At 34.3% G+C, this 23,749-nt stretch overlaps 1 protein-coding gene and 1 long non-coding RNA gene across 2 annotated transcripts in view; one reads left to right on the forward strand and one right to left on the reverse strand.

Moving 5' to 3' along the window:
• Positions 1–2,718, reverse strand: part of LOC143232582 (uncharacterized) — a 22,048-nt gene extending 19,330 nt beyond the window's left edge. Inside the window, exon 1 of the long non-coding RNA XR_013017612.1 lies at positions 2,439–2,718. This is a non-coding gene — a long non-coding RNA (uncharacterized LOC143232582). The remainder of the gene's footprint in view (positions 1–2,438) is intronic.
• Positions 2,719–3,175: 457 nt separating this feature from the next.
• Positions 3,176–23,168, forward strand: LOC143232580 (uncharacterized). Its single transcript, XM_076468182.1, has 4 exons — positions 3,176–3,684; positions 10,775–11,175; positions 16,052–16,109; positions 22,191–23,168. The coding sequence occupies exons 1-4, from the start codon at positions 3,384–3,386 to the stop codon at positions 22,547–22,549; spliced, it is 1,119 nt and encodes a 372-aa protein (XP_076324297.1). The 5' UTR covers positions 3,176–3,383; the 3' UTR covers positions 22,550–23,168.
• The last annotated feature ends 581 nt before the right edge of the window (positions 23,169–23,749 follow it).

Here is a 23,749-nt window from a genome sequence, read left to right on the forward strand (position 1 = left end):
TGAATGCAATACACGTTAAATTGACACATAATATACATTACCAGGCATATAAATACTTTTCTCAGCAAAGACACATTAGACAATCTGCTGTGTCCATTTTGGGGAATCCAATTCCGAATTTTAGCGTTATTGTTTGTTTGCTTTCTGAATTTCGTTTCAAGCTACACGAGAATTATCTGCGCTAGCCGTCTCTACTTTAGTCGTGTAAGACTAGAGTGAAGGAAGCTAGTCATAACCACCCACCGCCAACTCTTGAGCTACTCTTTTACCAACGAATAGTGGGATTTACTGTCACATTATAACGCTCCAACGGCTGAAAGAGCGAACATGTTTGGTGCGACAGGAATTCGGACCTGCGACCCTCATATTACGAGTCGAACGCCTTAACCCACCTGGCCATGCCGGGCCATTTAGCGTTATAAGTCCGTGAACTTTTCACTGCCCCACCGGAAGCATTATTTTTGTTTCCTACTAACAAGTTTGTAGCCAAAGAAAATTAAAATAATTCTGCTTAGATTACAGTTTCTTTCTTAAATATTCATTATTAACCTAAATGTTCACGTGAATTACGTGGTATTCGATTTCTTTGTTTGTTTTTAATTTCGCGAAAAGCTAAACGAGGGTTATCTGGGCTAGCCATCCCTAATATAGCAGTGTAAGACTAGAGAGAAGGTAGCTTGGCATCATCACCCACCACTAACTCTTGCGTTTATCTTTTACCAAGGAATACTGGAATATATCGTCGTCACATTATAACGTCTAGTGACTGAAGAGGCGAACATGTTTGGTGTAGATATTTAAGTCATGTATATGTGTAAGACATCAAACACTACGATCCCGGCTTGGCCAGGTGGTTACGGTGCTCGAGTCGTAATATGAGAGTCGCAGGCTCGAATCCCTATCCGCCAAACATGCTCACCCTTTCAGCCATGGGATCGTTACACTGTGACGGTAAATCCCACTATTCGTTTGTCAAAACGTGTGTGTTTGTGTGTTTTTTTATAGCAAAGCCACATAGGGCTATCTGCTGAGCCCACTGAGGGGAATCGAACCCCTGCTCTTAGCGTTGTATATTCGGAGACATACCGCTGCACTAGCGGGGGGCATTGTCAGAGTTGGGGGAGTTGTGAGTAGATGCCTTTTCTCCAGTTTCATACTGCTAAATTAGGAAGGCCTAGCGCAGATAGCCCTCGTACAGCTTTGTGCGAAATTAAAAATAAACAAAGAAACTTAAATATCTTACGTACAATGGTGTCCACATTAAAATTAAGCTATTTACAAAAATACCTGACAATTCATCACTAGACAAACATGTTACAAAGACTTATTTTGTTTTCACAAAATACAAAACGAATTACTTATAAATACCCTTCTTTCTCTTGTAAATGCTTATTATTATACATGAAACTTTTCAATATAAAATTTCTTGAAGAAATACTTAAACTTATTCGTTTTACAGATACGAGATGAGAAAAAAACTCTTTTATAATTTATGAGAAAATTCCACCTTGGTATAGTGTGGAAAATATCGAGTGTTTTTTTTTTTTACTGCCCAGAGTTGAAATGTACGAAAATGTAAACTTTCCACCACTATGCTTATTAACAACATGCAGCTTGAACTTCAACATTCAGATATAGTTATCATATATCGTAGGTTCCTCCTGCCTTGAAGTTCGTATTGGCAAGAATTATGTATTTCTATCTGTCAAAGACAGTCGAATTATATTAATTGGAAAAAAAATGTAAATTCGCAAATACTATAACAGCAACTATTTAAGTAGACAAGTTTCTAATTTAGTATTTTCAACGACGACCAATAATATAGCTCTTACCTGATGATGGCTCAGTACTATTGGTCGAAATATTGTAATTACTAAAATCAGACCTTGCCAGCTGTAAAATGTGTAGTTATTGTATTTGTGAATTAAATAATCAGTTCAATAGGCTCTTCACTAAACACTGTTCTATATTTGTGTTTAATTTTCAGGCCTAAGTATTTCTTGATCACAATATCTCATCTGCGTTTCATTCTCTACATAAAAGTTAAAAGTTTACCTATTACAAAACTCTGTTATACTCTTTCTGGTCATACTGGATTTTTTCGACTAAACTGTTTGTTATATTATCAATAGAAAGTACATAAGTTTTAAAATATATTCTCTGTCGTAATTGGAAACAATGTTCAGCATGTTTTTGAATATAAATTTTATAGTTTTTGTAAATATGCTGAAGATTTCCGATTATGAAGTTATATAAATATTTTCCTGGCTTTGCTTAGACATAATTAAAACAATTAGCTACTGTTTATAAAAACACACACATTGATATAATTTTTTTCATTATGAACCTGTGGGAGTCTTTCTAAAAATTGTACGGTTGTTTGGAGTGTAACAACAAATAAATATTTAAAAGTAAAGAGCTTTTAAAATGTGCCTTACCTGCCTAATTCTTGTATTTAGTCTTAGAAGTCTATCAAACCAACTGTGGTAAAACCCTTAATTTATGAAAACAAAAAACAAAAAAAAAACAACCGTGCATCTTCTATGCTCATTGGACACGAAGCTCAAGCCTGCGAGGAAAGCTTTCTCGGCACTAAAATGGTTGGCAGAATCCAATCAGCATTGGCGGCGCTAGTAGTGAGCTTTTCATATGACAAGAAGCATGGAAAACACGCGGGAAATAATGTGATTAGGGGCGCGCACAGTTAACAGACGACGAGATATATAAGTAAGAGAGTTTGACTGGAATCTCTCGAAGTTACACAACGACAAACAGTAAACTGTCACAGGACACAAACCGCAGTATCGTTCCAATCAAAACAAGCTGTAATCACTGTGATTTATGGTGACATGAAGGAAGAGATTAGCGTGGTAATTCACATTTTACAGCCAACGTTTTAATCATATTTGGTGAGCTGCTGCTATTTTCACCAAACCCATCAACATTATAGAAGAACTTGAAACAGTAGTTCTAAATATATCCATACAAAAAATTTAAATCATATTTTACGAACTAGTTAAAGGTCTTGGAAATAATTTGTGATCTTTCGCTCCTACCAGATCTACACGCTATCGAGATATTAAAATTCTACTAATTGCTATCGTTCTTTCTAAAATTTTTGGGAGATTTTCAAGCACATTTTAAGTTAACTCTGACGATTTTAACAGCTGAAGTAAAGAGGTCTTCTGACAAGAGTATGAGGTCTACAAACAAGAGTAAAAACTAAAGTTGTATGTTATGAATAATTTACTTCGAGCTTAGATCTACAGATCAGTTTTATTAGGATGTTTGTTTTAGTTTTCATAAAGTAATTATCAGTCTTCATCTGAACTGTCACCCTGTAGTTAATAACTAAACTTACAAAAATTCCGAAAACTGAAACTATGGAACAGTTGGCAGAATTTGTGTCCAAGTCATTTACCACAAATGACCGGTCGACCTTGACTGCCTCCCTTTCTCATCCTTGTTTAACGACTGCTCATACCTTTACAAGTCACCTGTCTCTTCATCCTCCTGGGCCGCGAGGACTTGGCACCGTTATGGACACACTAATGCTCCCCCACGTGTTCCATCCAGGGTTTCCAAATCCCTCACCATTACCTCCGCTGACCACATCATCCTTGGTCAGTCCGACGGTCAGTAGCCATAGTTATGGTGATGATGAAGATTCCGGAGATCGTAAAGGTAAGAAAATCTACTTGTCACTGATACGCAACAAGAGTTCGTTTAAGAATGAAGTTTAAAACAACTTCTAAAACAACTGAAGTAACGACATCTTTGGAAATATGAACATTCTTGTTTCACGTTGTTTTAGCGCAAACTACACAATGAATTACAACTCAAACTCTGTTCACCGCAAGGAACAGAGCTCAGGATTTTAGTGTTGTAAGCATTCACATTTGTCGTTACTTCTCCAGTAGATTTTATTTCATGAAGGGTAAAATTACAGAACCAAGAGTGACTTAAACATGAAGCTGACTTGGGTAACTTCAGACATCGGTTCGTGTATGAACAAGGTGTTTTATGTGGGCGCTCTGTTCATCACTGGATCGTGATAATATCTTAATGTAATTTCAATAGAAAACTATCACAAACATGTAGTCATGAATCCTAAACTTGTATGCTCTTTCATACGAATTAAGTTTTCTTACAATAAACGCTGTATAATTACGCTGAAGACAAGGGTAAGTAAATTAATAAACCACATTTGACGCCCTTCGCCCAGGAATATAATTCAAAAATTAAAAAAAAGAAGAAAGTGGACAATCAGATTTCAAAATGCATTTCAACTGTATATGAAGACATACCCTACGAATTACATTTCTTAACTGATTTGTAATAGTTAAATAATATTTACCCATATATGTGGCAAAGTTATAACAGTAGGATATTTAGGTACTTCGTGTCCACCAATGGTTTACTAAAACTACATGCATTCAAACAGTTACGAAGTTTTCTGTCAATAAGATATACAAGGAGAACCATTTTGGCATAAGAATTCTTTGATGTATTTAAATTCCTTACGCAAAACTTCATAAGCATTTTATATCTTGTCCGTACAATGAAACAGAAGATTAACGCACGTGGAATACAAGACATTAAAAGTTTTCTTCGTTGTATAATTCACATTCGAAGCGATAATCAATGTGTCAAAAATGAAAAATCTGTAATACCGTCTAAGTTTAACAGTATATACAATACTAGTAATACCGTCTAAGTTTAACAGTATATACAATACTAGTAATATTGTCGAAGTTTAACAGTATATACAATACTAGTAATATCGTCTATGTTTAACAGTATATACAATACTAGTAATACCGTCTAAGTTTAACAGTATATACAATACTAGTAATACCGTCTAAGTTTAACAGTATATATCATACTAGTAATATTGTCGAAGTTTAACAGTATATACAATACTAGTAATACCGTCTATGTTTAACAGTATATACAATACTAGTAATACCGTCTAAGTTTAACAGTATATACAATACTAGTAATACCGTCTAAGTTTAACAGTATATACAATACTAGTAATACCGTCTAAGTTTAACAGTATATACAATACTAGTAATATTGTCGAAGTTTAACAGTATATACAACACTAGTAATATTGTCGAAGCTTAACAGTATATACAATATTAGCAATATTGTCGAAGTTTAACAGTATATACAATACTAGTAATATTGTCGAAGTTTAACAGTATATACCATACTAGTAATATGACCAGTCTGATGAAAACATGGTTGCTATTATGCAGAAAATACGATTCTTTTATTGTGAAATTCATCCACTCTAATTATTTTAAGATCTGATCAAGAGCCAATGATAAAGCGAGCGTCGGTACAAAAGAGACCTTGTGAATGTACAAAATAAAGACTGAGATTAACAAACTTCGCTGTGCATTTTTATTGTTCTTGATTGTATAACTTTAATGTATGATTCTCTAAATATAAAATTGGGTAGAATGAATATAACGATGAGCACTGCGGTAAAAACAAACAAACAAAACATTTATATCACGCTATAAAAAATGTAGTGAATGAAACCTTAGTAATGGATAACACGTCACGATACACTATATGTAAAAGAGAGAATGGTGAAAGTGAACATTTAGAAATAACTTTACATCTTTGTTTAAGAAACGTCGCATTTTGATGCGACAAAAGTAGCCCCTAGTGGCACAGTGGTATGTCTGCGGACATACACACTAAAAACCGGGTTTCGATACCCGTGGTGGGCAGAGCACAGATAGCCCATTGTGTAGCTTTGTGCTTAATTCAAAACAAACAAACAAAAGCGACAAAAGTAAAACAAAAATACCTTTTATGAAGAAGAAATATTGGCTAAACCATAGGAAAACACACTATCAGTTAGAGATATTGGGTAGAATCATTGTTAGAAATAAAGAGGCAATCGTGTTTTCAAGTAGTTGATAATTACTAAGTTACCGTTTCCGTAGAAACCTCTCCATCTCTAACTAGACAGTAAAACATTATTCCTGCAGCTTTGTTTGTTTGTTGTTAAGCACAAAGTTACACAAATGGGCTGTGTTGTGCCACAGCAGATTTTGAAACACGATTTCTAGCGTTATAAGTCGTCGGACTTATCATCCAACCACAGAGGTATCCACATGTATAAGGGGAAGTTGCGCAATGTTAATAGATTGGTTATTAGTTTTGAAAATGATAATTTCGTTGTATAGTTGTCATTAAAAACGTTTACCCTTACTAACTTGACGTATAATAACACATCGTACCTTACTTAACTAAAGTTACATTAAGCTAAAAAAGATGATTATTTGTTGTAAGGATGAGAATTTCATCACGTGTCATTAAAAATAAAATTACCGTTATTAATTACACTATAACAAATTGTACCTAAAGCCCTGATGAAGTTAGACTGAACAGGTAAAAATATCAATTAGTTTTATGGATGTGGTCTTGTAAATAAATGTATTTTTACGAAGTTTTATTATATACAGTTCTGGGAAATGTATCCTACCGGCAAGTTCTGTAGATATGAATTTCTACATATACACATTTTGTTAATTAAATAATAAACCACTATCCCAAGCGTACTGAAGTAATCATGTGTAGACAACATGTCAGTTAGTCCTATCGATGTGAATCTCTGCATAAACGTCGTCTTAGAAGCTTTCATCATCATTAGTTTACAATACAATTTAGAGCTTTACCGCGATATATTTCTTTAAATAGGTTCTCAGTTATACTACACGTGCGAATCTGTTACCTTAGAAACTGATACCGATTTTCACAATAGTACATAATTGACCCTAGGTTTCGTACAGCTACCCTGTACAGATAAAATGTGAGTTTCTTTCGTAGAAGTGGCTTCCATTAAGTAGACGTGTCGTTAGTAAGGTTTACCGTAGTTGATTAATTAATAAATAATCTGTAGTAAAGATCATCCTTCTGAGACAAAGATGTCAGTTAGTTCTGGAGAGAGGACCTATAAATAGGCGTCTCTTTAGGAAGTATTACTTCTGTTAATTAGTCAGTGACTTGTAGTGAATTGTTCTAAGTGTTTTTAGAATGTTTTACTATGGATGCTTCCAACATTTCTTTGGAATATTTTAACACGTTTAACAGTCGTACCTAACTCTATTGAACTTAACATGTAGAGATATTCACAGACTATAACTAACAGGTGAAAATCTTTTCAGAGAAATTATCTTTATCTGAAAGTAGCAACGAAAAATAAAAACATCACAAGCACCCCCGATCGGATATTTTAAAAATACTGCATAGAAAAGTGACACATCAAAGTAAACATATAATTTCCAATAGATTAATACTGATTTTAACCTACAGGTGTTATCATTATGAGCCTCAGAACTACTAACCACTACTAGTTTACTGACACTATGTACTAAAACCAAAGTTTATAGACAGGCTTGTTACCTTACTCTGGAAATATCTGCGCCATCAATGATATGTATGACCAAAATCATAGATAGCAGAGGGCAGTTGGTGTGAAAACGTATTATAAGAGATTTCATAATTCACATTTATATCCTGAAAACCTATCATTGTGCATATATATATATATATATATATTAAGTTTGTGTATACCAAATAAATGACAAAAAGTAGCTAAACACTACCTAAATTATTTGTTGGACTTAAATCTATAAAGATCTTTAAAACACTAATAAACATTTTTTATGCCTATTCTATACACGCGCTGTTGTATATCTCCTACACAGTTTGGCTAGTTCATTTCATAAAATACTAGTGAAAAAACCAAACAAACAAACAGTGCTTCATGAAAGTATTTATAATGATATAAAGTAGATTAAATCACATTAGATTGGTATCAGTTCTGAAGATGTAACATTACTGTTACAACATTCTCCTGACTAATTTCATCAGGAGCATAGCAGTCAACTACATTAAGAGAATGGTAGATTACTACTATTTGGCAACCAATTTGTATAATTAAAAAGTCCAGAAACTCACAACTAGACTTAATAACAAAACATTGGACAGGTCCATATTATGCCCAAAAGGCCATGCTATTTACTTTTACTACTAAGTTCCCGTTGTCGTTTCATTTCTGGAAATCCTAACTGACCTATAAATCCTAACTAACCTATAAATCCTCACTGGTCTGTAGAAATAAATCCTTTATTTTCTGATCCTTGCGTCTATGAAGCTAATGTGAACAAACTTGATATATTTTAGAGATTAACGAATAAAGCTAATTATAAGTTACTGAGATCTGATGACGAGAAGCAAAGTAATAAACAGATCTCTTCAATTCGTTGTGGGCCGTTTTATCGGACATTTTTCTTCTCGCGAGAAGAGCGCGGGGAAGTAATATCCGCAAACGTCTTGGGAACCAAAGTGAAAACCAAATCAAAAATGGCATCTGAAGATAAGCGTGATTCCCAAATCTTGTTGTTACACTACAAATCTGGCCAAATCTTCCCGAGGACCTAGAGTGTGTGGGTTTATGTGAAAAATAGACATTACTTAAATTCTTTCAGAAACAAATGCAAACAGTATGCCTTAAAACGTACAATGTGATTCATCAAATATTGTCTATTTCTGGGAGCAGTGCACGCCTTTTAGCACTTTTATTTTTCCACGGAGAAGTTCTAACGTAACGATGAGGAAAAGAAATCAAAGATCTTCGTGTTTTGTGCATTTATTTTGTGAGTCATATTGATGTTTTTTTTATCTTTTTGTGAGTAAAGCCATGATTGAATATGGAAGTCACTAGAATGAGATGAAACTGGAGATTGATAGTTAGGGTAACGAAAAGGATGGAAAATTGTTGTATTCTAGTAAAAGTGCTCATCTATACAGAAAATGCCATGAAATGAATTACTGCACTTACTAATATGATAAATATAATTTTGTTTAAAAATAAAGGATAAAAACATGTTCTTCACCAGCTGTTTAACACAAGTTAATTGCAGTAAAACAATGGTACTGTCACACCCTATGAGACAGTTATTCTATAGAACAGATAGCAATAATATTTAAAAAAAAACTATAAAATGAAACTGTAATTTTTACTTTACACTCACAACGTTTTCCAATATATTTATATATATATATAAACTGTGATTTAATAATTAAGTTAGTGCTTGTTTTAGAACAAAGCCATTTTGGGCTATCTTCTGTGTCCATCGCGAGGAATTGAACTCCGAATTTTAACGTTGTAAATCCAAAGACTTACCGCTGTCCCACATGAGGTACTAATAGCTAAGTAATCTACGTTACGTGAACGGCTGAGTGTCTATATTTATACTCGACCAGTCCCGGCCCTTTTATGTAAATATATGTATAACACAATAGTTTTCGGTTTCTAGCAACTCACATCTGACACCGAATATATGTAACAGATTCCTGATAAAGTAAAAAATAGGCGAGAAATGGCAAGTAAAAATATCTTGTGAAGGAAGATTATGATTTGGATGCAAGCTCATTTTACGGTTGTTTCTACACGTTCTGTATTTCTATAAGTTATCAAGATTCTAAACGTTCAGAAAATTCATTAGAAATGCTCTTAACTTAAACTAACGAGCAGATGAAATGTAAATTTGACTTTGTTCTTAAGAAAGCAATAACAAAGGCACCGATGAATTGAGTTAATGAAATTATTTCAAATTAACTAGTATTATTTATTATTATGAATCAATTTACAATAAAACTTAATTTTTGTGGCAGATATTGAAACCAGTTTATTTATTGTTATAAGTCGCCACACTTTCCGTTGAGCCATTGAGAGGCAAAAGCATATTGAATTTATTAATGATATTTTCGGCCTTAATCTCAATGTATGACGATTTCTGTAATCAGGGGAAAAATATCGTGTTGTTTGAAATATTTATTATGTAAATTTTGATACTGATAGGATATTAAGTAAGATAGTCAAACATAAAGTTTATTTTAAGGAAAAACATATAAAAAATTAAAATGTTTGTTTTTGTTTGTTTTTTGCATTTCGCGCAAAGCTACTCTAGGGCTATCTACGGTAGCCGTCCCTAATTTAGCAATGTAAGACTAGAGAGAAGGCAGCTAGTCATCAACACCCACCGCCAACTCTTGGGCTATTCTTTTACCAACGAATAGTGGGATTGACTGTTACATTATAACGCTCCCACAGCTGAAAGGGCGAGCATGTTTGGTGCGACCGGGATTCGAACCCGCGACTCTCAGATTAAAAATTAAAATAGGATCAAACGAATTTTACTTAAAAAATATATCTTTCAAACGTTTGAATCTGTTTTAATTACTTCAATTTGTTTTCATTATCACGCACGTATTGTCTCTCATTGTATCCAATAAACACAATGAAATTATTACGTAAGACGTGAAAACCTTGGAAGGCATTGTATGGTGTACATAAAACACAGAAACATGTAACTTGTTCCTTTTTACCATCAAATGTACTTCAGAGATTAATTTTTTTCCCTCCATTATAAAGCTTCACACATGTAAAAACTTCTCATGTAACATGTATTTCGGCTTTTATTCTCGCATCAAATTTTGCTTATTATGCAGATGTGTGGAAAGCGTAAAGGTACATTTACAGTTTATGCTAAGGGTTTCTCAGAGACACCCACACCAGCTAATAATAACCAGTCTCATAACCTTAACAACATGCTACTTAACTAGTCATAAACACGTGAAATACACGCACAAATTAAACAGAATGTGCGGTAGAAAAGTTGTAATAATATTTAAGTTTTCTTTTCATTCAAGACTGTTTTACTAGGTTATTTTGCTTCCACAGGATCTCCGTCTTCAGCCAGATCAACTCCATCTTTGCCTTCAGAAAGAAAGGGAGATAGGAAACCAAATGTGACATCAGTAACTAGCACTAAAGAAGTCTCTCATGAACAAAGTGGTCCATCTGAAGCAGACAGCTGTCCTAATTCTTCAGAAGGAAATCTTAAACTAGAAGGGATCAAGGAAACCGCTAACAGCAAACCCAGCACCCACTCACCGGTACCCTCTGTAGACACTATTAACTCTCATTCTTCCAAGTCCGCCAAACAGCGCCGTTCGAGAACCAACTTCACTCTAGAGCAACTGAATGAACTGGAAAGACTGTTTGAAGAAACTCACTACCCTGATGCTTTCATGAGGGAAGAACTGTCACAGAGGTTAGGACTTTCGGAGGCTCGTGTGCAGGTACATTTCCACTATATTATTATGCTAGCCAATAACAACTCAGATCTGAGTACTTTCAATTAAACTCAAATAAATGTATTTGCATCGATTTCAGTAGTTTTATACCAAGCATGAACTTTTAAAGAAACTTTATGTGTGTTGCGGACGGTATACAAGAATTATTAGTTGATATTTAAGTGTATCGGTGTTATCACTTTGATAATCTGTACAGCATGTGTCCAGAAGGGTATTTGCTGTCTGTTTGACCAGTAAGTAGAGTTCGGTACAGCTTAAATAAGAGCTTGTATCGACTATAACTAAGTCATGATACTATCAGGAACAAAGAAAGCAAACAAAACAAGGATACATGTTTTATCAGCTCTTAACTGTGCAGAGTGAATGTGGTTTTGAAAGTGTATGATGACATCTTATAATCTTTAGAGTGCTTAGCGAATTCAGAATGTACACTGTGGACAAAGGCCTGTGCTCATGATTAACATTATAGCACATACGTCCACATACGTACATTAATAATTGCAATAATGAAGCCCGGCATAACCAGGTGGTTAAAGCACTCGACTCGTAATCCGAGGGTCGTGGGTTCGAATCCCCGTCACACCAAACATGCTTGCCTTTCCAGCCGTGGGGGCGTCATAAAGTCACGATCAATCCCACTATTCGTTGGTAAAAGAGCAGCCCAAGAGTTGGCAGTGTGAGTGGGTGGTGATGACTAGCTGCCTTCCCTCTAGTCTTACACCGCAGATAGCCCTCGTGTAGCTTTACGCGAAATTCAAAAGAAACACAGAAAAATTTCAATAATATATCAACAATAAATAGATTTGTTAGAAAACCAGTATATGTTAGGCACGGAAATCATTGTTAGACACTTTTTAACATGTTTAATAAGTTTATTCTCTTTCATCAGCATTTTGAACGTGTGTTATCTTCACAGTTCAACATTAAGGCTGTAAAACATACAGATATAATGTATTTTGTAGAATTATTTGGGAGAGGGTTGAGTTGGTTTTAACAATTACTTATCATATTGACCAGGGAACAATCTAGCTATGGAGTTTTGGATTTAAAAAACAAAACAAAAAACTTCACTAATCGGAATATCGCATATTAAAGTGTCACGTTGTGCTTTAAGGAGGAAAAATGTGTCATTAAAGTGACGTCAGGTTTTAATATCCAACGACATGAGCTTTTTCATTGTTGTTGAGAGCTTAAAATAATTATACAATTTGGTTCTCCATTTTATTGTCTAGGTTTGATTTATGTATTTTTCACTCACACAGTTTGGAAAGATTTTCACATTTTCTATGGCATTTGGCTCATCTGAAACATCAATTACAGTTTTTTTATTGGATTTAAACATTTCCTACGAGAATGATATTTTTAGAATTTAAAGAATTTAAAGTATTCCAAATATCAAAGTTTCCACTTTCGTAAGGAATAAGACACAAAATAGAAAAGTTCGAACACTTCATTTTCCTGCTAGTCACTATTATCCATTATTATGTCTATAAAAACCTTCTGTTGTTTTGAAAGTGGCCTCTGTCAAGTGATTGGATATCCGAAACTGTGCAACTAGCGAGACTACATACTAACGCGCCTCACGTGTCTCAGCTCATTCGGGTGAAGTTGCTAAGGGCAGCAGGCTTGTCAATTAACTCTGGCTTTTACGAAGATTAAATCGTTGTTTCCGTAATGCGCCTTTTAAGGAGGCTGACCCTTTTCATTTAGCCAACTTAATTGGTCAGAGAGGTCACTCAGGGCCCTGGGGTGATAGGCAGCACGTGCATCCCGACAATACAACGTATATCGGCCGGGTAAGGAAAACATTACGGCCGTTTCACATTTGTGCGGCCACTGTTTCAACGATCTGTTTATTCGTCTATGCAGATGGAGAAGTCACCAAAACAAAGTTTATACCACTTTTAAACGGCCTTACTAGTTAGTCTTAACAAGCCTATTCAATATCCCTAATCAATCTGATTTGTGGAAAAACAAACAAAGTAAAGTAACAAAGTCACATTACTGAAGGTACTTAGATTTTGTGATTTTGTGTAAGAAAAGAATAATCTTTATAATTAGTCACCTTAGATATTCCTGACATTAAATACTTTTCCCACAACGGTGAGTTTTAATTTTCCCAATCTCTTTTATTGAGTGAAAAAAATAATGTCGGTTCCAGTTTCAGATGTCTTGTCACATAAGACTAAAATAACTTTATTTTCTCTTACACAAAGACACCCGTACATAAGGTTTAGACAAATCACTCACGTGAAAAGGTAAAAGGCAACAGTTAGGTAACTATGTAATTTAAAATCGATGAAGAAAATATTACAATGATCACACATAATAGATCACACTTTTCACGACAACTTACCATAGAGACATATCTGAGGATCTGAACAGTCCAGTCTTACAAAGTTACAAGTAAACTAGAACTGACCGGTCTCGTGATAAGACAAAACTCACAAGTGGACCTGAAGAGATAAGTCTACGGTAATTGTGAAACCGGGCGTGGTACAGTAGCTGACAGCATGACTCGCAAATATGTTACCACCAAAACGTGCTTCCATTTTAGGAACCTGAACGGATATGTCTTCTCGTAAAAATGTACTTGTCTGTGAACACGAACAGTCCAAAGTCCATCGTTATGCACTAAAATATGGATATATACTGTCCAATCTTACGTAACTGTGAAAACGAACAAGTGATCCTAATAATAAAAACTTGCGTTCTAACAGCAGGTTTTCAGGTTACTATATTTACGACTAAACGTTAACTGGCCAGCCTTCCAATAGTAATGCACAGGAATATTGCAAACATCACAAGATACATGGGGGCATAAAGAGACGAGCCTTATATACGTACATGTAGAGCTGAACAGTTAAGTCTTCTATACTTACATTTAGACCTGAACAATCTAATCTCCTATACTTTCATGTAGTTCCGAACACTACAGTATTCTGTACTTATATTAATAGTTAACTCTTCTATATTTAATATAGACCTGAATAGTTAATTATTCTCTACGTAAATATAGACCAAAACAGTCAAGTTTTCTATACCCATTTGAACAGGCTAAGACTAGTCTTCTCTAGATACTCATAGACAGACATGAAAAATCCACTCTTCAATACTTACGTGTAGACCATCTAGTATTACACACTTACAAACGAACAGCAATAGTCCAAACGTTTTCGCTTACGTATACACATGAACAATCCATACTTACATATGGATATGGAGAGTTTGTCCTGGTAATAACAATAAAAGTAAATATGTGGATGAATTTGACCTCACCAGGCCAGACTACCAATAGAAATACATACACATTTGGACATGAATGGTTAAACTTATTAAAATGTCATATAAATATAAACAGCCTAGACTACCAACGAAATAACAGAACTCACATCTAGAACAGAACAGGTTAGATTTGCAGCGAAAATATATTTGTGCGAATTCTTCAAGATACTAGCCTTGTAATAACAATACAATTATATGTGAATAGTAACATATCAGGCTTCTAATGACGCTATATATGTGGGTCTTAACGGAACCGTTTCTCATAACAATATAGTAATCTGTGTATATTACCGGTCCACCCTTGAAAACACTCACATTTGGAGCAGTCTCTTAATAACAATATACTTAAACATGTGTAAGAGCACTTTAACCTTGCTAATAAGATCTTGTGTGTAGAGTCCAACAAACCAGGCTTATGGACATTAACACTATTTTTCGATGAGAATCTGAATAGTCCATTCTTCTGTATTTCATGTGGAAGATAAGAGACTACGCTTTTAACCTCCGTATATTTACACATATATACACACTGATAAGCCTTCTAAGAACATGAGTTTTGGATGCTGACCTGGACTGATCAGTCAAATAACTTACACTTACAAGTAGACATCTCTAAGTTATCTAAGAACATATACTGAAATGGAGAAGGCAGAGAAGCCTTTGGAATTATTATAGCTAAATAAATAGACGTATAAACATTTAGGCTCTACTCGTTTATACATATACGCAATTTTTAATAGTTGTATGGTATGAGATTAAGCAGAATACGCTCATTTAAAAAGTGGAGTGCGTGAATGACACATAACTATAATATTTGAATGACTATATCTATATCAGACAGTGTTTACAGATATATATTTGAGTGTCACTGTCTCGGGAATAATTGTCTTTCATCCATCTGGATAATTATCATCATCCATTATTTCAGCTTATGCAGCTGTATTAAACCTTGATTTAATCTAATAAAATAGATTTCTCCTACTTAGCCAATGATGCAAATACGCTGACAGGGAAAACTCCTCCTCCGTTATGCGTCACCCCTGTTGGCGAACAGAATAAAAGAATGGAATGGAAGTTGCTCTCGTTAATGTCATTAAGACAACGAGCTTAGAAACCTGATGTGGGGGTCCTGGGGGCGAAGAAATTAAATTAGAGAAGCAGTATTCTGTCCAAGTCGGCACAAAGCTGGGGGATTTACATAATTCCAGACTAAACGGTCTAGTGCAAACTATTCATTACAAAATTGCCGTTTAACAAGATTGAATTTACCAATAATAAGTGGCCTCACTAATGCAATCGTGTTGATGAAAGAAAATGCGGATATTTCCGCATAGTCATTAAGTCTGGGCTGGATCAGGACATGATTAATAACCGCCACTGTGCGTCCATAATAAACTTCTCCTCAAGTCCTTGTTCGATGCGTGTAGTGTTAGAATGGTCCTCGCGAAGCCGCGTGCTGCGCGAAGTTAGTGATCACTGGCGCGTGCTTGTCAACAATTTTGTTTACGACGCCTACATTGATATAGAAATTGGAGTTGACAATTCTAATGATAACTATTTCATTTCCTTTCTTCAGGTTTGGTTTCAAAACAGAAGAGCGAAGTGTCGTAAGCACGAGACCCAGGTGCAGAAAAGTAAGTATACAGTTTAAATATTGTAACCTCTTCTAAAGTTTCGTTGGTAATTCTCCCTAGCGATGTCAGTGGACATATAAATGTACTAGACTTGGTAAAAGAAGTTGTGGATTTCTGCTCGCAGAAACATTTGTCATTATGTGAAAAATGTATACAGAATAGTATAGAATAATCATTTTAAACAAAAGAAAACAATACCATTATGCGCTTGTGTTTAAAAGGCAAATGTTCAATACCTGAAACGAAACGTTAAAGTTGAATGGGAATTTCATAGTTTGTTTTTTGTTGCTTATTGATACGAAATATTAATATAATGAACAAAATAACTGTATGTGATGGTTACAACATTTGCATTACAATCACCAATAAGTAAAAAAAGCTTCTTTAAGTAGCATATTAAATACTTTTATCCAGGTTTTATTACGTCAAATGTACAAAACTTATTTTCTTGTAAGCTGTTTAAAGTGATACAAAAATAGGGTTTGTGGTACGGTAAAACTGTTTCATATTGTCAGATACAGTGCTCCGATCAGTTGTTTATCTTTTTTTTTTTTTAATCTCTCACAAAGCTATCCCTAATTTAGCAGTATAAGACTAGAAGGAAGACAGTTAGTCATCGCTACCCACAGCCAACTCTTGGCTTGCTCTCTTACAAACGAATAGTGGAATTAACCGTCAGACCCTACGGCTAAAAGGAAGAGCATCTTTGGTGTGACAGGGATTTGAACCCACAACCATCAGATTACGAGTCGAGCGCTTTAATCACCTAGCCAAACATATCAGATATATTTGCGTGCCATACAACAATGCTGAATGCCCACTTTAAAATGTTGAAGTCAATATTCACTGAAGTATTATCATTAGTAAACACTAAGATAACGCTAAAAAAAGCACACGAACCTCGCTGCTACACCATTATTTTAACATTAAAATTATGTTTTATCTTTGCACCAACCTATGTTTTCATACTTAAATGAATTTTGTCTAGATTTTTTGAATAATTGACTTTTAATTACCACCATTAAAGAAGTAAAATTATTTTCAACTTGTCGATATTGTCTTCTTAACACTGATTTTCAGAACTTCTTTGCATACACTCGACCTGTACATCCATAAATTTACATTTCTTTCTGGTTGTTATCAATATCAGATACTAGCTAAAACTTCCTGCGATAACTTTTGTTCGTTTTGAATTTCGCGCAAAGCTACAGAAGGGCTATCTGCGCTAGCCGTCCCTAATTCAGCACTGTAAGACGAGAGGGAAAGCAGCTAGTCATCACCACCCACCGCCAACTCTTGGGCTACTCTTTTACCAACAAATAGTGGGATTGGCCGCAACATTATAACGCTCCCCTCGGCTGAAAGGGCGAGCATGTTTGGTGTGACGGGGATTCGGACCCGCGACCCTCAGATTACAAGTCCAGTACCTTAACTACCTGACCATGTCGACCATTCCACGATAACTGACTTATGTCTTGCAGAATCAACACTGCTAGTTAAAAATCTAACAGAAACGTTACAAAATATATCATATGGAATCAGATAACACTGCTTTTAAAAAAAACAGCACACCCCCAGATGGCTCTGCGTCAAGTCTAATAGCTCATAAGTTGAAAATCGAGTTTCGATTCCTGCAGTTAATAAAGTACGGATAGACCGTTGTGCAGCTTTATGCTTAACATTTATTACTATACGAGGAATAGAAATCTATACTATAATTATAAGTTTCCGTTCAGTATAGAAATGATATTTTAATTTCGTATATACATAACATTGTTAATAAAAATGAAATAAGTTCTATAATAAGCTGTTAATCCCACGTAGAAATAAAAATGCTTCCTTAAATCTAACAGCACTATTCTAGCTGTTATAAAGCTCAAGTCATGCGAAATTAACAGTTATTGTTACAAATTAATGTAACTTCAATAAAGTACCAATCAATTTATCGCATGGAATAAACTTCCATTTTTCTTTAGAGTTGTTTTCTTATTAAATAAACTCGATTTTCAACTTATGAGCTATTAGACTTGACGCAGAACCATTTGGGGGTGTGCTGTTTTTTTTAAAAGCAGTGTTATCTGATTTCATATGATATATTTTGTAACGTGTCTGTTAGATTTTTAACTAGCAGTGTCGATTCGTTTATAATTTTTATTACTTTGTTTAAGTGTTTATAACCAAAATTTTACTCTAGAAAATAATATTTTGTTTCTTAACTTATTGTTTGGTTAGGACTAACCTAACTTTCCTACTATGGGCTAATTCATGAGATATTCTTAGGATTATGGCTAAATGTATAGTTAGAAATGAGACCACTCAAATGTTCATCCATTTAAGCCTAACCATTGTATAACTTTAAGCCTTAATATTCTTATGTGCTGAAATATCATATCAAGAGTATGTGGAGATAGCCCTCGTGTAGCTTTGCATGCAATTAAAAAAAACAATCAAATGTATACGAAGGCAAATAATTATACCAAACTGCCTTTAAAGTTGATCATTTTAATTATCATCTATATGATATTTTAAATTTAATTAGTTATTAGCTGTATAATTAGCTTACGTTTCATAACAAGTTATTAGTAATTTCCTAGTTCAAATTCAGTGTACAATAACAATCATTTAATATCAACCAGGATTAACAGCTGGGATAGGTTCATTTAATACTACGAGAAAGACAACTGTACATTACGTTAAAACGACAGCAGTGTTATTATGGAGCAGTCATATGTAACAAAGCTGGTTAAAAATAACAGATTTTAACTGGTGTAACATAAAGCTAACTACTAACATATAATTAGTTTAATAAAATATTGCATTTGTGAGAGTAATATACTTCAGGCAACCAAACACAATGTTGTATTGTTGAGAGTAATATACTTTAGGCATTCAACTACAATGTCGTATTATTGAGAATAATGTACTTTAGGCATTGAAAAGTAATGCTACATTGACTGGGACTTAAAAAAACATTGTATTTGTTGCTATATCTTCGTGGGATAATCTCAACTTTTTTCTTTTACGAACTCTTCTAATTTACGATTCCTTTAATGCCGAAATGTTGTGTGAAATAAGCTTAACATATTTCCATCTGGCGACCCTGTTCAAATGTAAATAAATTATATATTATAGTAAATATGTTCTCTTGTGTGTGTCCTAACCTTCTAAACTAGAAACCACAAAATCTTACAATAATTCATAATCACAGTCATTATGGTTCTTTAATTTAATATGTTCTCAAATACGTTATTAAACACTGTTAATTACGTATAAAGCGATATCGTGTCGAATTCACAGAATATATCTAAAACAGTGTCGGGAACCATTACTAATCGGTGCAAGTTGCTTGAAAGTAATTGATATAATGTCACCTTTTCTTTGCTAATCAGTGCATGTTATGCAGAAGCAGCTAACAGGGCATCGAACTTTCATGACTAATTAGCTAATGTTACCTGGAGCTAAAACTAGTAAATTAATTAACGTTATCCGGAATTAATTTGAAGAAGGAAAATTATCATTTAAAAAGTATATTATTTGTACACAAGAACGCTTCTGACTTTTTAAAACTAAATTGCTATTGGAAGCGGGTTTCTTCATTTTGTCACCATATGAACTGTTACGTAAAACATATTTGTTTTTATTTCATGACACCGCGAGATATACATCTCGAAACTACAATTCTCACTTTGTTATGATATGAACACCTATTATCCAATAAAAGCAAATGTAACAAATGTTATCAAAACTGTAATTTCCTACACAGCGAATAAAATGTGTAACTAGTTAATAAAGTATAATTAAATTCCATTAAACACAAACTGTTATTTCAACATAAGGAACAGAAGCGTTTTATGTAAATGAAACAGTATGAACGACAGTTATTTATTGTCAGGGTACATAAAGCGGAACTAGTTTGTTGAACATTCTCAAATCACTTTTATTGATTTAACATCACGTGAAAAACGATACGACAACTCTTACTTATAACTAATTATCTAATGTTTCACGAGAGTAACTGATAACATGTTCGTTGGTTGCAAATCACAAAGCTGTACAATAGGCTAATGTGTTACTCCTATTGTAGGGATTGAATCCTGAATTTTAGTACTATAAGCTCCCAACTTACGTTGGACAACTACGGGAACAACAGCTGACAAAAGAACAACTACCAATGAAGGTTGAGTGAAACTAACAGATAGAATTACACTGATTTTCACTTTACTAATCAGTGAGTTTTCCATGAAACTGAATTCCAACAACTGTCATTAACGAAGTGGTAACTAATGACTTAATGTTATAATCGCAGCAACAATAACAAGGTTAAAATAGTTTTATTTTCAATTGTCGTTCAGTCGTCAACCTAACTGGAAATGTAACAACCACTGAATGTTTAGTGTAATGATCGACTAAAGCTCTTGTGATCATTTCAAAAAAACATCTTATGGAATTAAACAATACATCATCAATAAATATATATCATTAATCTTTGAAATTAATTTTGTATTGTCGAACAATAACCTTCTGTGTGTCAAACAAATACATTTAGGAAGTAACTGGTCTAGTATGAAGTACGTCGTATTAATTATTACGATTAATTTGTGAATATATCATCAATTGTATCTGTGTAAAGAAAGGGCATGGGTAGAACTCCGATTTTAGGGCTAGTGAACTGGTTTCGAATCCGTGGTATGCGATAACAATTACCCGCACTTTAAACTCTGGATGCGTTATAGAGTGAGATCTGTCAATGCTAATGTCAGACGATAGAGTGCTCTGACTGATTGCCATCCTTTTGGTTAATAATTCAATATCAGTGACCATGGTAGTCAACCTCTGTAGCTTTGTCATAAATTCAAGTACTTTCATTAGTAAATTTCGGAAGAAATCATAAGCTGTACCGAAATATGATATACAGAAAAACTCCATTAATAATGGTTTCAATTAGTAAATGTTTCGAGAAAATATTTGAATTATCATGAACTGTAAATGTTATTTCGAATTAAACAGAAAAAACAAACCTAATCTGTATCACACAAATCAATAAGAGTTCCAAAGAACCAACTGAAGTAACACAAGCTGGGTAAATATTCTGAGGAAAGGAGTTAAGGTATCAAAACTGTGATGCACTAATCAGTAGCCCTAATTTTTTAAAATGCCCTCGAACTTTCTTCATTAATAGATTCGACTAACTAAAATTATTTATATATTATTTTTAATACAAGCTTTCAAAAGCAGTTTAAAACAAAATAGTCACGAAAATGATTACTAACAGTAAACTGCAAATTATTACTATTATTATTTGTTTGATTAACTTAGATAGTTTGATGACTGTTATTTTATATAATTGGAATTTATTGTTAGTTATTCCTGTCCCCTATAGTGAAACAGCAGTATGTCTACGAATATACAATGCTTGAAACAGGATTTTGATACCCGTGATGGGTAGAGCACATATAGCCCTTTATGGAGCCTTGTGCTTAACTTCAAACGAAAAGTTCTTCCTATTAGCTTTGCCTGTTTGTTTAGAATTTCGCGCATAGCTATTCGAGGCTATCAACGCTAACCGTCCTTAATTTAGCAGTGTAAAACTAAAGGAAATGCAGCTAGTCATCACCGACCCCTGCCAACCCTTGGGCTATTATTTTACCAACGAATAGTGGGATTGACCGTCACATTATAACGCCCTCACGGCTGAAAGGGCGAGCATGTTTGGTGCGACGGGAATTCGAACCCGCGACCCTCAGATTACGAGTCGAGTGCCTTAACCCACCTGGCCATGCCGGGCCTTCCTATAAGCAGCTCCAATATAAAATACTTCCTTTTGCGTTTAATTTAGTTACAATTTTATGTACATTTTCTGCAGTCTGTCCTGAATATAGGTAAACTAAAAACACAATAGTAATGTATTTTAAACTTAATGTTCATATCGTGTTTCAAAACAATTTTCTTACTTGAGTAACAATACACAACCTGATATTCTGTGGATATAAGTTTGTGCTAAAAAACAACTATCTATATTTTAGAAATCCATCAATTATTACTAAGACAAAATCAAACCTAATATCATATTTTTATTTTCAGATTTACTGATGGCAGCCAGTACACCAATCGAGTCGTCACGGATCGCACCTTATATCAACGTGAGCAGTACACCACCTAGGTTGCCACAGGAGCGCTACCTGGTGCCAACTACGCATTACCTACCTTTTGCAGATCCTACCTTTTTAGCGGCTGCCCACCAGTATTCGGTGGCAGCTGCGGCGGCAGCACAAGTGGCACGTGGCACACATCACCATCCGAGTTTTTATTTGTATCCCTCTCTCACCCATCCTTTTAGTCTGTCTGCTCTCTTGGCTGCTGATAGGCTGAATAATAAAAACACTAGTATTGCTGATCTGAGGTTAAAGGCGCAGAAACACGCGGCCGCACTAGGCCTGTAAGCTATTATCTCAGGAGTCACGAATTATTTCCATTATGACATTTTGTCTCGAAGTCGTGATGATGTCAAGCACATCATTAATGGCTGAGTGAAAGCCGAACTTATTTTACCAATTAAATCATAGGTGATTAATTGTTGCGTAACACTGGCATTCTTATGTTAAAGAATTACTAATTACCAACTGATCAGTTGCTACTGAACAAGTTGGCTCTGCTGATGTGACTTGAGGATTTGTAAGTAAACAGGTGACGCAAAAATAAGGACGATAAGCTCGTGTCATGGTTTGCTTCTAATCTAGAAGTTTGTAGGTATGAGAGACCTGTCACATGTTATTTTATACTATCATAACGATAACTGTGAAATACTGCACTTAATACTATTGTGGATACTGTGCTTACGAATTGTAAGAATGTTGTTTCATTTGTTGTGTTTTAACTGCCTTTAGTAATACAAACACACGTTTCACATCATTATCGTATTATACATATAGCATTTTTCTCTGTTTAGCAAATAGCCAGCCGGTGTGCAAATAATAAACTGTGTTAACAAACATTTCTTATACCTCTTGTGTACGGTGTCAGATTGTGTTCCTGTCGACGCTATTAAATAAATAGAAAGTTCTTAACTAAACTTCTTGTAAAAATTATTAAATTCTGTCAGTATTATAAAATTAATAAAGAATATTTTAATTCCTTTTGTAACTGGTGTCAGATTATGTTCCTGTTAAGATTGAAAACAAGTAGCAAGTTCTTCAACTTCGTAAAAACGTATCAGATTGTGTCCTTTGCCATCGTTATCAAGTCAATACATATTTTTTTATATTCTTGTAACTTCAACGGTTTTTCTAAAGAGAACAATGCCAACAGCAACAAAATGCAATTATTTGTTGGACAATAGAAATATTATTAGCTATATATAATATCACGCCAACTATTGATAAACTCGTTTAATCTAGGCCAACCGTCACTGCGAATTAGGCCTAACTCTAGTACTACAGCTTATTTTTCGATAACTTCAGATAAAGTATTTGTTGTTTTTTAAGAAAGTTTTTGTTATGGATATGTTTACACTTTTGGTTATTTTAATATCTACTTGCTAGGCCTGAAAGTTTATTATGGCTAATAAAATATTCATAACAATGAGTATAGCGCTTATATTTAGATAATTGAAGATTTGATGGTTGAAGAAACTGCAATACTGA

This window comes from Tachypleus tridentatus, chromosome 11, assembly GCF_004210375.1.
Source record: "Tachypleus tridentatus isolate NWPU-2018 chromosome 11, ASM421037v1, whole genome shotgun sequence".
NCBI lineage: Eukaryota > Metazoa > Arthropoda > Merostomata > Xiphosura > Limulidae > Tachypleus > Tachypleus tridentatus.